The following is a 16,746-nucleotide window of genomic DNA, read 5'->3' on the forward strand; positions in this document are numbered from 1 at the left end:
ATTAACTGGGGTGGTTTTAATACATTATCCACAGCATCATTATTAACTGGGTGGTTTAATACATCATCCACAGCATCATTATTAACTGGGTGGTTTAATACATTATCCACAGCATCATTATTAACTGGGGTAGTTTAATACATCATCCACAGCATCATTATTAACTGGGTGGTTTTAATACATTATCCACAGCATCGTTATTAACTGGGCGGTTTAATACATTATCCACAGCATCATTATTAACTGGGTGGTTTAATACATTATCCACAGCATCATTATTAACTGGGTGGTTTAATACATTATCCACAGCATCGTTATTAACTGGGTGGTTTAATACATTATCCACATCATTCAGAATGAGGGACCTTACAGAGTAAGGGGTTAGTCGTTCACTACTAGACTGAGGGTCCTTCCAGATGGTGTATAATATAGGGGACAGAGGAAGGGGTTAGTCGTTCACTACTAGACTGAGGGTCCTTCCAGATGGTGTGTAATATAGGGGACAGAGGAAGGGGTTAGTCGTTCACTACTAGACTGAGGGACCCTACAGATGGTGTATAATATATTTGACGGAGGAAGGGGTTAGTCGTTCACTACTAGACTGAGGGTCCTTCCAGATGGTGTATAATATAGGGGACAGAGGAAGGGGTTAGTCGTTCACTACTAGACTGAGGGTCCCTACAGATGGTGTATAATATAAGGGACAGAGGAAGGGGTTAGTCGTTCACTACTAGACTGAGGGTCCCTACAGATGGTGTATAATATAGGGGACAGAGGAAGGGGTTAGTCGTTCACTACTAGACTGAGGGACCCTACAGATGGTGTATAATATAAGGGACAGAGGAAGGGGTTAGTCGTTCACTACTAGACTGAGGGACCCTACAGATGGTGTATAATATAGGGGACAGAGGAAGGGGTTAGTCGTTCACTGCTAGACTGAGGGACCCTACAGATGGTGTATAATATAGGGGACAGAGGAAGGGGTTAGTCGTTCACTACTAGACTGAGGGTCCTTCCAGATGGTGTATAATATAGGGGACAGAGGAAGGGGTTAGTCGTTCACTACTAGACTGAGGGTCCTTACAGAGGAAGGGGTTAGTCGTTCACTACTAGACTGAGGGTCCTTCCAGATGGTGTATAATATAGGGGACAGAGGAAGGGGTTAGTCGTTCACTACTAGACTGAGGGTCCTTACAGAGGAAGGGGTTAGTCGTTCACTACTAGACTGAGGGACCCTACAGATGGTGTATAATATAGGGGACAGAGGAAGGGGTTAGTCGTTCACTACTAGACTGAGGGTCCCTACAGATGGTGTATAATATAGGGGACAGAGGAAGGGGTTAGTCGTTCACTACTAGACTGAGGGTCCTTCCAGATGGTGTATAATATAGGGGACAGAGGAAGGGGTTAGTCGTTCACTACTAGACTGAGGGACCCTACAGATGGTGTATAATATAGGGGACAGAGGAAGGGGTTAGTCGTTCACTACTAGACTGAGGGACCCTACAGATGGTGTATAATATAGGGGACAGAGGAAGGGGTTAGTCGTTCACTACTAGACTGAGGGACCTTCCAGATGGTGTATAATATAGGGGACAGAGGAAGGGGTTAGTCGTTCACTACTAGACTGAGGGACCCTACAGATGGTGTATAATATAGGGGACAGAGGAAGGGGTTAGTCGTTCACTACTAGACTGAGGGTCCTTCCAGATGGTGTATAATATAGGGGACAGAGGAAGGGGTTAGTCGTTCACTACTAGACTGAGGGACCCTACAGATGGTGTATAATATAGGGGACAGAGGAAGGGTTAGTCGTTCACTACTAGACTGAGGGTCCTTCCAGATGGTGTATAATATAGGGGACAGAGGAAGGGGTTAGTCGTTCACTACTAGACTGAGGGTCCTTCCAGATGGTGTATAATATAGGGGACAGAGGAAGGGGTTAGTCGTTCACTACTAGACTGAGGGACCCTACAGATGGTGTATAATATAGGGGACAGAGGAAGGGGTTAGTCGTTCACTACTAGACTGAGGGTCCTTCCAGATGGTGTATAATATAGGGGACAGAGGAAGGGGTTAGTCGTTCACTACTAGACTGAGGGACCTTCCAGATGGTGTCTAATATAGGGGACAGAGGAAGGGGTTAGTCGTTCACTACTAGACTGAGGGTCCTTCCAGATGGTGTATAATATAGGGGACAGAGGAAGGGGTTAGTCGTTCACTACTAGACTGAGGGTCCTTACAGAGGAAGGGGTTAGTCGTTCACTACTAGACTGAGGGACCCTACAGATGGTGTATAATATAGGGACAGAGGAAGGGGTTAGTCGTTCACTACTAGAATGAGGGTCCCTACAGATGGTGTATAATATAGGGGACAGAGGAAGGTGTTAGTCGTTCACTACTAGACTGAGGGACCTTACAGATGGTGTATAATATAGGGGACAGAGGAAGGGGTTAGTCGTTCACTACTAGACTGAGGGACCTTCCAGAGGAAGGGGTTAGTCGTTCACTACTAGACTGAGGGTCCTTCCAGATGGTGTATAATATAGGGGACAGAGGAAGGGCTTAGTCGTTCACTACTAGACTGAGGGTCCTTCCAGATGGTGTATAATATAGGGGACAGAGGAAGGGGTTAGTCGTTCACTACTAGACTGAGGGACCCTACAGATGGTGTATAATATAGGGGACAGAGGAAGGGGTTAGTCGTTCACTACTAGACTGAGGGACCCTACAGATGGTGTATAATATAGGGGACAGAGGAAGGGGTTAGTCGTTCACTACTAGACTGAGGGTCCTTCCAGATGGTGTATAATATAGGGGACAGAGGAAGGGGTTAGTCGTTCACTACTAGACTGAGGGTCCCTACAGATGGTGTATAATATAGGGGACAGAGGAAGGGGTTAGTCGTTCACTACTAGACTGAGGGACCCTACAGATGGTGTATAATATAGGGGACAGAGGAAGGGGTTAGTCGTTCACTACTAGACTGAGGGACCCTACAGATGGTGTATGATATAGGGGACAGAGGAAGGGGTTAGTCGTTCACTACTAGACTGAGGGACCTTACAGATGGTGTATAATATAGGGGACAGAGGAAGGGGTTAGTCGTTCACTACTAGACTGAGGGACCCTACAGATGGTGTATAATATAGGGGACAGAGGAAGGGTTAGTCGTTCACTACTAGACTGAGGGTCCTTCCAGATGGTGTATAATATAGGGGACAGAGGAAGGGGTTAGTCGTTCACTACTAGACTGAGGGTCCTTCCAGATGGTGTATAATATAGGGGACAGAGGAAGGGGTTAGTCGTTCACTACTAGACTGAGGGACCCTACAGATGGTGTATAATATAGGGGACAGAGGAAGGGGTTAGTCGTTCACTACTAGACTGAGGGTCCTTCCAGATGGTGTATAATATAGGGGACAGAGGAAGGGGTTAGTCGTTCACTACTAGACTGAGGGTCCTTCCAGATGGTGTATAATATAGGGGACAGAGGAAGGGGTTAGTCGTTCACTACTAGACTGAGGGTCCTTCCAGATGGTGTATAATATAGGGGACAGAGGAAGGGGTTAGTCGTTCACTACTAGACTGAGGGACCCTACAGATGGTGTATAATATAGGGGACAGAGGAAGGGGTTAGTCGTTCACTACTAGACTGAGGGACCCTACAGAGGGTGTATAATATAGGGGACAGAGGAAGGGGTTAGTCGTTCACTACTAGACTGAGGGACCCTACAGAGGGTGTATAATATAGGGGACAGAGGAAGGGGTTAGTCGTTCACTACTAGACTGAGGGTCCTTCCAGATGGTGTATAATATAGGGGACAGAGGAAGGGGTTAGTCGTTCACTAGTAGACTGAGGGACCTTACAGATGGTGTATAATATAGGGGACAGAGGAAGGGGTTAGTCGTTCACTACTAGACTGAGGGACCCTACAGATGGTGTATAATATAGGGGACAGAGGAAGGGGTTAGTCGTTCACTACTAGACTGAGGGACCCTACAGATGGTGTATAATATAGGGGACAGAGGAAGGGGTTAGTCGTTCACTACTAGACTGAGGGACCTTACAGATGGTGTATAATATAGGGGACAGAGGAAGGGGTTAGTCGTTCACTACTAGACTGAGGGACCCTACAGAGGGTGTATAATATAGGGGACAGAGGAAGGGGTTAGTCGTTCACTACTAGACTGAGGGACCCTACAGATGGTGTATAATATAGGGGACAGAGGAAGGGGTTAGTCGTTCACTACTAGACTGAGGGACCCTACAGAGGGTGTATAATATAGGGGACAGAGGAAGTCATTAAAACATCATCTCAACCCTTATTGTTTAACACAGAGTGAGACTATATAAGTAATGATGTGATTTGTTAATCCAAACGTTCTGACTCAGGGACCAGGTTAAGACCAGGTTAAGACCAGGTTAAGACCAGGTTAACAGACCAGGTTAACAGACCAGGTTAACAGACCAGGTTAACAGGTTAAGACCAGGTTAACAGACCAGGTTAACAGACCAGGTTAACAGGGCAGGTTAACAGACCAGGTTAACAGACCAGGTTAACAGACCAGGTTAACAGACCAGGTTAACAGACCAGGTTAACAGACCAGGTTAACAGACCAGGTTAATAGACCAGGTTAACAGACCAGGTTAATAGACCAGGTTAACAGACCAGGTTAACAGACCAGGTTAACAGACCAGGTTAACAGACCAGGTTAACAGACCAGGTTAAGACCAGGTTAACAGACCAGGTTAACAGACCAGGTTAACAGACCAGGTTAATAGACCAGGTTAACAGACCAGGTTAACAGACCAGGTTAACAGACCAGGTTAACAGACCAGGTTAACAGACCAGGTTAACAATAGACCAGGTTAATAATAGACCAGGTTAATAATAGACCAGGTTAATAACAGACCAGGTTAACAGACCAGGTTAATAGACCAGGTTAATAGACAGTATTTGTAGGAATGCCTCTCTCTGTCTCTCTCTCTCTCTCTCTCTCCTCTCCCCCAGCCTCTCTCTCTCTCTCTCTCCTCTCCCCCAGCCTCTCTCTCTCTCTATCTCCTCTCCCCCCAGCCTCTCTCTCTCTCTCTCCTCTCCCCCCAGCCTCTCTCTCAGCCTCTCTCTCTCTCCTCTCCCCCCAGCCTCTCTCTCTCTCTCTCCTCTCCCCCCAGCCTCTCTCTCAGCCTCTCTCTCAGCCTCTCTCTCCTCTCCCCCCAGCCTCTCTCTCGTAGTCTGAACGCCGACGTCCCAGAACAGCTGATCACCCCCCTGGTCAGTCTGGGTCATATCTCCTTACTGGCTCCAGATCAGTTTGCCTCCCCCATGAAGGCCATCGTTGCAAACTTCATCGTCAAGGACCTGCTCATGAATGACAGGGTGAGTTTTGGGAGCGACGACACACACACACACACACACACACACACACACACACACACACACACACACACACACACACTGATCATGAACACACACATAAATCCATGTATCTACACACGCTAAAAACACACAGTATTGTAAAGAATGTGTCTCTCCACAGTATTGTAAAGAATGTGTCTCCACAGTATTGTAAAGAATGTGTGTCTCCACAGTATTGTAAAGAATGTGTCTTCACAGTATTGTAAAGAATGTGTCTCCACAGTATTGTAAAGAATGTGTGTCTCCACAGTATTGTAAAGAATGTGTCTCTCCACAGTATTGTAAAGAATGTGTCTCTCCACAGTATTGTAAAGAATGTGTCTCCACAGTATTGTAAAGAATGTGTCTCTCCACAGTATTGTAAAGAATGTGTCTCTCCACAGTATTGTAAAGAATGTGTCTCTTCACAGTATTGTAAAGAATGTGTCTCCACAGTATTGTAAAGAATGTGTCTCTCCACAGTATTGTAAAGAATGTGTCTCTCCACAGTATTGTAAAGAATGTGTCTCTCCACAGTATTGTAAAGAATGTGTCTCCACAGTATTGTAAAGAATGTGTCTCCACAGTATTGTAAAGAATGTGTCTCCACAGTATTGTAAAGAATGTGTCTCCACAGTATTGTAAAGAATGTGTCTCCACAGTATTGTAAAGAATGTGTCTCTCCACAGTATTGTAAAGAATGTGTGTCTCCACAGTATTGTAAAGAATGTGTCTCTCCACAGTATTGTAAAGAATGTGTCTCTCCACAGTATTGTAAAGAATGTGTCTCTCCACAGTATTGTAAAGAATGTGTCTCTCCACAGTATTGTAAAGAATGTGTCTCCACAGTATTGTAAAGAATGTGTCTCCACAGTATTGTAAAGAATGTGTCTCCACAGTATTGTAAAGAATGTGTCTCTCCACAGTATTGTAAAGAATGTGTCTCCACAGTATTGTAAAGAATGTGTCTCCACAGTATTGTAAAGAATGTGTCTTCACAGTATTGTAAAGAATGTGTCTCCACAGTATTGTAAAGAATGTGTCTCCACAGTATTGTAAAGAATGTGTCTCCACAGTATTGTAAAGAATGTGTCTCCACAGTATTGTAAAGAATGTGTCTCCACAGTATTGTAAAGAATGTGTCTCCACAGTATTGTAAAGAATATGTGTCTTCACAGTATTGTAAAGAATGTGTCTCTCCACAGTATTGTAAAGAATGTGTCTCTCCACAGTATTGTAAAGAATGTGTCTCCACAGTATTGTAAAGAATGTGTCTCTCCACAGTATTGTAAAGAATGTGTCTCCACAGTATTGTAAAGAATATGTGTCTTCACAGTATTGTAAAGAATATGTGTCTCTCCACAGTATTGTAAAGAATATGTGTCTCTCCACAGTATTGTAAAGAATGTGTCTCCACAGTATTGTAAAGAATGTGTCTCCACAGTATTGTAAAGAATGTGTCTCCACAGTATTGTAAAGAATGTGTCTCCACAGTATTGTAAAGAATATGTGTCTTCACAGTATTGTAAAGAATGTGTCTCTCCACAGTATTGTAAAGAATGTGTCTCCACAGTATTGTAAAGAATGTGTCTCCACAGTATTGTAAAGAATGTGTCTCCACAGTATTGTAAAGAATGTGTCTTCACAGTATTGTAAAGAATGTGTCTCCACAGTATTGTAAAGAATGTGTCTCCACAGTATTGTAAAGAATGTGTCTCCACAGTATTGTAAAGAATGTGTCTCCACAGTATTGTAAAGAATGTGTCTCCACAGTATTGTAAAGAATGTGTCTCCACAGTATTGTAAAGAATGTGTCTCCACAGTATTGTAAAGAATGTGTCTCCACAGTATTGTAAAGAATGTGTCTCCACAGTATTGTAAAGAATGTGTCTCTCCACAGTATTGTAAAGAATGTGTCTCTCCACAGTATTGTAAAGAATGTGTCTCCACAGTATTGTAAAGAATGTGTCTCCACAGTATTGTAAAGAATGTGTCTCCACAGTATTGTAAAGAATGTGTCTTCACAGTATTGTAAAGAATGTGTCTCCACAGTATTGTAAAGAATGTGTCTCCACAGTATTGTAAAGAATGTGTCTCCACAGTATTGTAAAGAATGTGTCTCCACAGTATTGTAAAGAATGTGTCTCCACAGTATTGTAAAGAATGTGTCTCCACAGTATTGTAAAGAATGTGTCTCCACAGTATTGTAAAGAATGTCTCTCCACAGTATTGTAAAGAATGTGTCTCCACAGTATTGTAAAGAATGTGTCTCCACAGTATTGTAAAGAATGTGTCTCCACAGTATTGTAAAGAATGTGTCTCCACAGTATTGTAAAGAATGTGTCTCCACAGTATTGTAAAGAATGTGTCTCCAGTCTGTAGGGAATAAGAATGGGAAGCTGTGGACATCCGATGAGGAAGTCTCTCCTGAGGTGCTGGCTAAGGTAACTGCACTATATACCTATCTCTCCTCCTCCTCTTTCTGTCCCTCGCCCTCCTCCTCTTTCAATACCTCGCCCTCCTCCTCTTTCTGTACCTCGCCCTCCTCATCTTTCTGTCCCTCGCCCTCCTCCTCTTTCTGTCCCTCGCCCTCCTCATCTTTCTGTCCCTCGCCCTCCTCCTCTTTCTGTCCCTCGCCCTCCTCCTCTTTCTGTCCCTCGCCCTCCTCCTCTTTCTGTCCCTCGCCCTCCTCCTCTTTCTGTCCCATCGCCCTCCTCCTCTTTCTGTCCCATCGCCCTCCTCCTCTTTCTGTCCCTCGCCCTCCTCCTCTTTCTGTCCCTCGCCCTCCTCCTCTTTCTGTCCCCGCCCTCCTCCTCTTTCTGTCCCATCGCCCTCCTCCTCTTTCTGTCCCTCGCCCTCCTCCTCTTTCTGTCCCTCGCCCTCCTCCTCTTTCTGTCCCTCGCCCTCCTCCTCTTTCTGTCCCCGCCCTCCTCCTCTTTCTGTCCCATCGCCCTCCTCCTCTTTCTGTCCCTCGCCCTCCTCCTCTTTCTGTCCCTCGCCCTCCTCCTCTTTCTGTCCCTCGCCCTCCTCCTCTTTCTGTCCCTCGCCCTCCTCCTCTTTCTGTCCCATCGCCCTCCTCCTCTTTCTGTCCCTCGCCCTCCTCCTCTTTCTCTCCCCCGCCCTCCTCCTCTTTCTGTCCCTCGCCCTCCTCATCTTTCTGTCCCTCGCCCTCCTCCTCTTTCTGTCCCTCGCCCTCCTCCTCTTTCTGTCCCCGCCCTCCTCCTCTTTCTGTCCCATCGCCCTCCTCCTCTTTCTGTCCCTCGCCCTCCTCCTCTTTCTGTCCCTCGCCCTCCTCCTCTTTCTGTCCCTCGCCCTCCTCCTCTTTCTGTCCCTCGCCCTCCTCCTCTTTCTGTCCCTCGCCCTCCTCCTCTTTCTGTCCCCGCCCTCCTCCTCTTTCTGTCCCATCGCCCTCCTCCTCTTTCTGTCCCTCGCCCTCCTCCTCTTTCTGTCCCTCGCCTTCCTCCTCTTTCTGTCCCTCGCCCTCCTCCTCTTTCTGTCCCTCGCCCTCCTCCTCTTTCTGTCCCTCGCCCTCCTCCTCTTTCTGTCCCTCGCCCTCCTCCTCTTTCTGTCCCTCGCCCTCCTCCTCTTTCTGTCCCTCGCCGCCCTCCTCTTTCTGTCCCTCGCCGCCCTCCTCTTTCTGTCCCTCGCCGCCCTCCTCTTTCTGTCCCTCGCCCTCCTCCTCTTTCTGTCCCTCGCCCTCCTCCTCTTTCTGTCCCTCGCCCTCCTCCTCTTTCTGTCCCTCGCCCTCCTCCTCCTTCTGTCCCTCGCCCTCCTCCTCTTTCTGTCCCTCGCCCTCCTCCTCTTTCTGTCCCTCGCCCTCCTCCTCTTTCTGTCTCTCGCCCTCCTCCTCTTTCTGTCCCTCGCCCTCCTCCTCTTTCTGTCCCTCGCCGCCCTCCTCTTTCTGTCCCTCGCCGCCCTCCTCTTTCTGTCCCTCGCCGCCCTCCTCTTTCTGTCCCATCGCCCTCTTTCTGTCCCTCGCCCTCCTCCTCTTTCTGTCCCTCGCCCTCCTCCTCTTTCTGTCCCTCGCCCTCCTCCTCTTTCTGTCCCTCGCCCTCCTCCTCTTTCCGTCCCTCGCCCTCCTCCTCTTTCCGTCCCTCGCCCTCCTCCTCTTTCAATACCTCGCCCTCCTCTTTCCGTCCCTCGCCCTCCTCCTCTTTCAATACCTCGCCCTCCTCTTTCCGTCCCTCGCCCTCCTCCTCTTTCTGTCCCTCGCCCCCCTCCCCCATCTATCCAGGAGTAGAATGCTGTTGGTAGTATACTGTGTGATCTCTCTGTCTCTCCTCCCCAGGTGCAGGCCATTAAGCTGTTGGTGCGCTGGCTCCTCGGCATGAAGAACAACCAGTCTAAATCTGCCAACTCCACCCTCAGACTGCTGTCAGCCATGCTGGTCTCAGAGGGAGACCTCACGGAACAGAAGAAGATCAGGTACGTAGAGGTCAGAGGTCAGAGGTCAGCCATGCTGGTCTCAGAGAGGGAGACCTCACGGAACAGAAGAAGATCAGGTACGTAGAGGTCAGAGGTCAGCCATGCTGGTCTCAGAGGGAGACCTCACGGAACAGAAGAAGGTCAGGTACGTAGAGGTCAGAGGTCAGCCATGCTGGTCTCAGAGAGGGAGACCTCACGGAACAGAAGAAGATCAGGTACGTAGAGGTCAGAGGTCAGAGGTCAGCCATGCTGGTCTCAGAGGGAGAACCTCACAGAACAGAAGAAGGTCAGGTGTTGAAGGTTAGGGATTAGAGGTCGTTGGTTAGCGGTCAGGCTAACTGTTTTTTTTGGGGGGGGGGGATAGGTTACAAAATACTAATTCATGCTCATTACTCACATCTTCCTCCTCCTCCTCCTCCCGCAGTAAGTCGGACATGTCTCGTCTGCGTCTGGCAGCAGGAGGAGCCATCATGAAGCTGGCCCAGGAACCGGTTTACCATGACATCATCACGCCAGAGCAGTTCCAGCTCTGTGGGCTGGTTATCAACGTAAGACTGTCTGTCGGGGTGGGACTTTAGGAAACGTTTCTGTCTGGGTGGGACTTTAGGAAACGTTTCTGTCGGGGTGGGACTTTAGGAAACGTTTCTGTCAGGGTGGGACTTTAGGAAACGTGTCTGTCTGGGTGGGACTTTAGGAAACGTTTCTGTCTGGGTGGGACTTTAGGAAACGTTTCTGTCGGGGTGGGACTTTAGGAAACGTTTCTGTCTGGGTGGGACTTTAGGAAACGTTTCTGTCGGGGTGGGACTTTAGGAAACGTTTCTGTCAGGGTGGGACTTTAGGAAACGTTTCTGTCTGGGTGGGACTTTAGGAAACGTTTCTGTCGGGGTGGGACTTTAGGAAACGTTTCTGTCTGGGTGGGACTTTAGGAAACGTTTCTGTCTGGGGGTGGGACTTTAGGAAACGTTTCTGTCTGGGTGGGACTTTAGGAAACGTTTCTGTCTGGGGGTGGGACTTTAGGAAACGTTTCTGTCTGGGTGGGACTTTAGGAAACGTTTCTGTCTGGGTGGGACTTTAGGAAACGTTTCTGTCTGGGTGGGACTTTAGGAAACGTTTCTGTCTGGGTGGGACTTTAGGAAACGTTTCTGTCTGGGTGGGACTTTAGGAAACGTTTCTGTCTGGGTGGGACTTTAGGAAACGTTTCTGTCTGGGTGGGACTTCAGGAAACGTTTCTGTCTGGGTGGGACTTTAGGAAACGTTTCTGTAAGACTGTCTGTCGGGGTGGGACTTTAGGAAACGTTTCTGTCGGGGTGGGACTTTAGGAAACGTTTCTGTCGGGGTGGGACTTTAGGAAACGTTTCTGTCGGGGTGGGACTTTAGGAAACGTTTCTGTCTGGGGGTGGGACTTTAGGAAACGTTTCTGTCAGGGTGGGACTTTAGGAAACGTTTCTGTCGGGGTGGGACTTTAGGAAACGTTTCTGTCTGGGTGGGACTTTAGGAAACGTTTCTGTCGGGGTGGGACTTTAGGAAACGTTTCTGTCTGGGTGGGACTTTAGGAAACGTTTCTGTCTGGGTGGGACTTTAGGAAACGTTTCTGTCGGGGTGGGACTTTAGGAAACGTTTCTGTCTGGGTGGGACTTTAGGAAACGTTTCTGTCTGGGTGGGACTTTAGGAAACGTTTCTGTCTGGGTGGGACTTTAGGAAACGTTTCTGTCTGGGTGGGACTTTAGGAAACGTTTCTGTCTGGGTGGGACTTTAGGAAACGTTTCTGTCGGGGTGGGACTTTAGGAAACGTTTCTGTCTGGGTGGGACTTTAGGAAACGTTTCTGTCTGGGTGGGACTTTAGGAAACGTTTCTGTCTGGGTGGGACTTTAGGAAACGTTTCTGTCTGGGTGGGACTTTAGGAAACGTTTCTGTCTGGGTGGGACTTTAGGAAACGTTTCTGTCTGGGTGGGACTTTAGGAAACGTTTCTGTCTGGGTGGGACTTTAGGAAACGTTTCTGTCTGGGTGGGACTTCAGGAAACGTTTCTGTCTGGGTGGGACTTTAGGAAACGTTTCTGTAAGACTGTCTGTCGGGGTGGGACTTTAGGAAACGTTTCTGTCGGGGTGGGACTTTAGGAAACGTTTCTGTCTGGGGGTGGGACTTTAGGAAACGTTTCTGTCAGGGTGGGACTTTAGGAAACGTTACTGTCAGGGTGGGACTTCAGGAAACGTTTCTGTCAGGGTTGAACTTTAGGAAACGTTTCTGTCTGGGTGAGACTTTAGGAAACGTTTCTGTCGGGGTGGGACTTTAGGAAACGTTTCTGTCGGGGTGGGACTTTAGGAAACGTTTCTGTCGGGGTGGGACTTTAGGAAACGTTTCTGTCTGGGTGGGACTTTAGGAAACGTTTCTGTCGGGGTGGGACTTTAGGAAACGTTTCTGTCGGGGTGGGACTTTAGGAAACGTTTCTGTCTGGGTGGGACTTTAGGGAACGTTTCTGTCTGGGTGTGACTTTAGGAAACGTTTCTGTCGGGGTGGGACTTTAGGAAACGTTTCTGTCGGGGTGGGACTTTAGGAAACGTTTCTGTCGGGGTGGGACTTTAGGAAACGTTTCTGTCGGGGTGGGACTTTAGGAAACGTTTCTGTCGGGGTGGGACTTTAGGAAACGTTTCTGTCGGGGTGGGACTTTAGGAAACGTTTCTGTCGGGGTGGGACTTTAGGAAACGTTTCTGTCGGGGTGGGACTTTAGGAAACGTTTCTGTCGGGGTGGGACTTTAGGAAACGTTTCTGTAAGACTGTCTGTCAGGGTGGGACTTTAGGAAACGTTTCTGTGTGTTCTGTTGTTGTTGTTGATCTGTTCTGTTGTTGTTGTTGTTGATCTGTTCTGTTGTTGTTGATCTGTTCTGTTGTTGTTGTTGTTGATCTGTTCTGTTGTTGTTGTTGTTGATCTGTTCTGTTGTTGTTGATCTGTTCTGTTGTTGTTGTTGTTGATCTGTTCTGTTGTTGTTGTTGTTGATCTGTTCTGTTGTTGTTGTTGTTGATCTGTTGTGTTGTTGTTGTTGATCTGTTGTGTCCGTGTCGTTGTTGAAGTGTTCTGTGGTCTCCTGTAGGATGAGTGTTACCAGGTGCGTCAGATCTTTGCCCAGAAGTTACACCTGGCTCTGGTGAAGCTGCTCCTCCCGTTGGAGTACCTGGCCGTCTTCTCGCTGTGCGCCAAAGACCCGGTCAAGGAGAGGAGGGCCCACGCCAGGCAGTGTCTGCTCAAGAACATCAGCATTAGACGGGAATACATCAGCAACAACCCCCTGGCCCACGGTGAGTGAACCGGACCGTAACACGGTGAGTGCACCGGACCGTAACACAACAACCCCCTGGCCCACGGTGAGTGAACCGGACCGTAACACGGTGAGTGCACCGGACCGTAACACAACAACCCCCTGGCCCACGGTGAGTGAACCGGACCGTAACACAACAACCCTCTGGCCCACGGTGAGTGAACCGGACCGTAACACGGTGAGTGAACCGGACCGTAACACAACAACCCTCTGGCCCACGGTGAGTGAACCGGACCGTAACACGGTGAGTGCACCGGACCGTAACACAACAACCCCCTGGCCCACGGTGAGTGAACCGGACCGTAACACAACAACCCTCTGGCCCACGGTGAGTGAACCGGACCGTAACACGGTGAGTGCACCGGACCGTGACACAACAACCCCCTGGCCCACGGTGAGTGAACCGGACCGTAACACAACAACCCTCTGGCCCACGGTGAGTGAACCGGACCGTAACACAACAACCCCCTGGCCCACGGTGAGTGAACCGGACCGTAACACAACAACCCCCTGGCCCACGGTTAGTGAACCGGACCGTGTTTATAACAACAGCCCCCTGGCCCACGGTTAGTGAACCGGACCGTTACGTGACCACCCATTGTTTATACGACTCAACCACACTGTTATTAACAATATCGACCACACTGTTATTAACAATATCAACCACACTGTTATTAACAATATCAACCACACTGTTATTAACAATATCAACCACACTGTTATTAACAATATCGACCACACTGTTATTAACAATATCGACCACACTGTTATTAACAATATCAACCACACTGTTATTAACAATATCGACCACACTGTTATTAACAATATCGACCACACTGTTATTAACAATATCGACCACACTGTTATTAACAATATCGACCACACTGTTATTAACAATATCGACCACACTGTTATTAACAATATCGACCACTCTGTTATTAACAATATCGACCACACTGTTATTAACAATATCGACCACACTGTTATTAACAATATCGACCACACTGTTATTAACAATATCGACCACACTGTTATTAACAATATCGACCACACTGTTATTAACAATATCGACCACACTGTTATTAACAATATCGACCACACTGTTATTAACAATATCGACCACACTGTTATTAACAATATCGACCACACTGTTATTAACAATATCGACCACACTGTTATTAACAATATCGACCACACTGTTATTAACAATATCGACCACACTGTTATTAACAATATCGACCACACTGTTATTAACAATATCGACCACACTGTTATTAACAATATCGACCACACTGTTATTAACAATATCGACCACACTGTTATTAACAATATCGACCACACTGTTATTAACAATATCGACCACACTGTTATTAACAATATCGACCACACTGTTATTAACAATATCGACCACACTGTTATTAACAATATCGACCACACTGTTATTAACAATATCGACCACACTGTTATCAACAATATCGACCACACTGTTATCAACAATATCGACCACACTGTTATCAACAATATCGACCACACTGTTATCAACAATATCGACCACACTGTTATCAACAATATCGACCACACTGTTATTAACAATATCGACCACACTGTTATTAACAATATCGACCACACTGTTATTAACAATATCGACCACACTGTTATTAACAATATCGACCACACTGTTATTAACAATATCGACCACACTGTTATTAACAATATCGACCACACTGTTATTAACAATATCGACCACACTGTTATTAACAATATCGACCACACTGTTATTAACAATATCAACACACCTGCAAGAAATTTCTCTAGTGCATCCTTTCATCCTTTCAATGTTTTTAAACGCTCCTCCCCTCTCCTCACCTCCTCTCCTCCTCCCCTCTGTCCTCCCTTCTCCCCCTCTCTCCTCTCCTCCCCCCTCCTCCCCCCTCCCACCTCCTCTCCTCTCCTCCCCCCTCTCCTCCCCCCTCTCCTCTCCTCTCTCCCCTCCCCCCCCTCTCCTCCCCCCTCTCTTCTCCTCCCCTCCATCTCCTCCCCTCCCCCCTCCTCTCCTCTCCTCTCCTCTCTCCTCCTCTCCCTGTGTAGATAAGATGGTGTCTCTCCTCCCAGAATATGTGGTTCCTTATATGATCCATCTATTGGCTCATGACCCAGACTTCACCAAGCCACAGGACTATGAACAGCTCCGAGACCTGAAGGAGTGAGTACACACACACACACACACACACACACACACACACACACACACACACACACACACACACACACACACACACCTCACCTCTCTAAGTCGGGCGGTCCGCGGCCTCCTCGTCCGTGTCGGGCACATACATACGAACACACAGTTTGAGTATTTCTGAGTGTGTGTGTGTGTGTGTGTGTGTGTCTCTGTGTGTGTGTGTGTGTGTGTCTCTGTGTGTGTGTGTCTCTGTGTGTGTGTGTCTCTCTGTGTGTGTGTGTGTCTCTGTGTGTGTGTGTGTGTGTGTGTGTGTGTGTGTGTGTGTGTGTGTGTGTGTGTGTGTGTGTGTGTGTGTGTGTGTGTGTGTGTGTGTGTGTGTGTGTGTGTGTGTAGGTGTCTGTGGTTCATGCTGGAGGTGTTGATGGTGCAGAATGAGAACAACAGTCACGCCTTCCTGAGGAAAATGGTAGAGAACATCAAACAGACCAAGGACGCGCAGTGTCCAGACGACCCTAAGGCCAACGAGGTACACACACACACTGTCCTAACGAGGTACACACACACACTGTCCTAACGAGGTACACACACACACTGTCCTAACGAGGTACACACACACACTGTCCTAACGAGGTACACACACACACTGTCCTAACGAGGTACACACACACACTGTCCTAACGAGGTACACACACACACTGTCCTAACGAGGTACACACACACACTGTCCTAACGAGGTACACACACACTGTCCTAACGAGGTACACACACACACTGTCCTAACGAGGTACACACACACTGTCCTAACGAGGTACACACACACACTGTCCTAACGAGGTACACACACACACACACACACACACACTGTCCTAACGAGGTACACACACACACTGTCCTAACGAGGTACACACACACACACACACACTGTCCTAACGAGGTACACACACACACACACACACACTGTCCTAATGAGGTACACACACACACACACACTGTCCTAACGAGGTACACACACACACACACACACACTGTCCTAATGAGGTACACACACACTGTCCTAACGAGGTACACACACACACACACACACTGTCCTAATGAGGTACACACACACACACACACACTGTCCTAATGAGGTACACACACACACACACACACTGTCCCAGTGTCCTGACGACCCTAAACCCTAAACCGTCTAAAGGTCCGTTCAGCCGGTACGTTAACCGTCTAAAGGTCCGTTCAGCCGGTACGTTAACCGTCTAAAGGTCCGTTCAGCCGGTACGTTAACCATCTAAAGGTCCGTTCAGCCGGTACGTTAACCATCTAAAGGTCCGTTCAGCCGGTACGTTAACCGTCTAAAGGTCCGTTCAGCCGGTACGTTAACCGTCTAAAGGTCCGTTCAGCCGGTACGTTAACCGTCTAAAGGTCCGTTC

The 16,746-nt window shown here is 47.8% G+C and overlaps 1 protein-coding gene across 1 annotated transcript in view; it reads left to right on the forward strand.

The window, feature by feature from the left end:
• The window catches only part of LOC106592481 (sister chromatid cohesion protein PDS5 homolog A), an 85,212-nt gene that overhangs the window by 52,436 nt on the left and 16,030 nt on the right, over positions 1-16,746 (forward strand). The window contains exons 17-23 of the mRNA XM_082973928.1: positions 5,223-5,381; positions 7,775-7,843; positions 9,688-9,824; positions 10,249-10,372; positions 12,913-13,117; positions 15,226-15,340; positions 15,713-15,845. Of these exons, the coding sequence (XP_082830054.1) occupies positions 5,223-5,381; positions 7,775-7,843; positions 9,688-9,824; positions 10,249-10,372; positions 12,913-13,117; positions 15,226-15,340; positions 15,713-15,845 (942 nt within the window). The remainder of the gene's footprint in view (positions 1-5,222; positions 5,382-7,774; positions 7,844-9,687; positions 9,825-10,248; positions 10,373-12,912; positions 13,118-15,225; positions 15,341-15,712; positions 15,846-16,746) is intronic.

The sequence above is a fragment of the Salmo salar genome, chromosome 04, assembly GCF_965601325.2.
Source record: "Salmo salar chromosome 04, fSalSal1, whole genome shotgun sequence".
Classification (NCBI taxonomy): domain Eukaryota; kingdom Metazoa; phylum Chordata; class Actinopteri; order Salmoniformes; family Salmonidae; genus Salmo; species Salmo salar.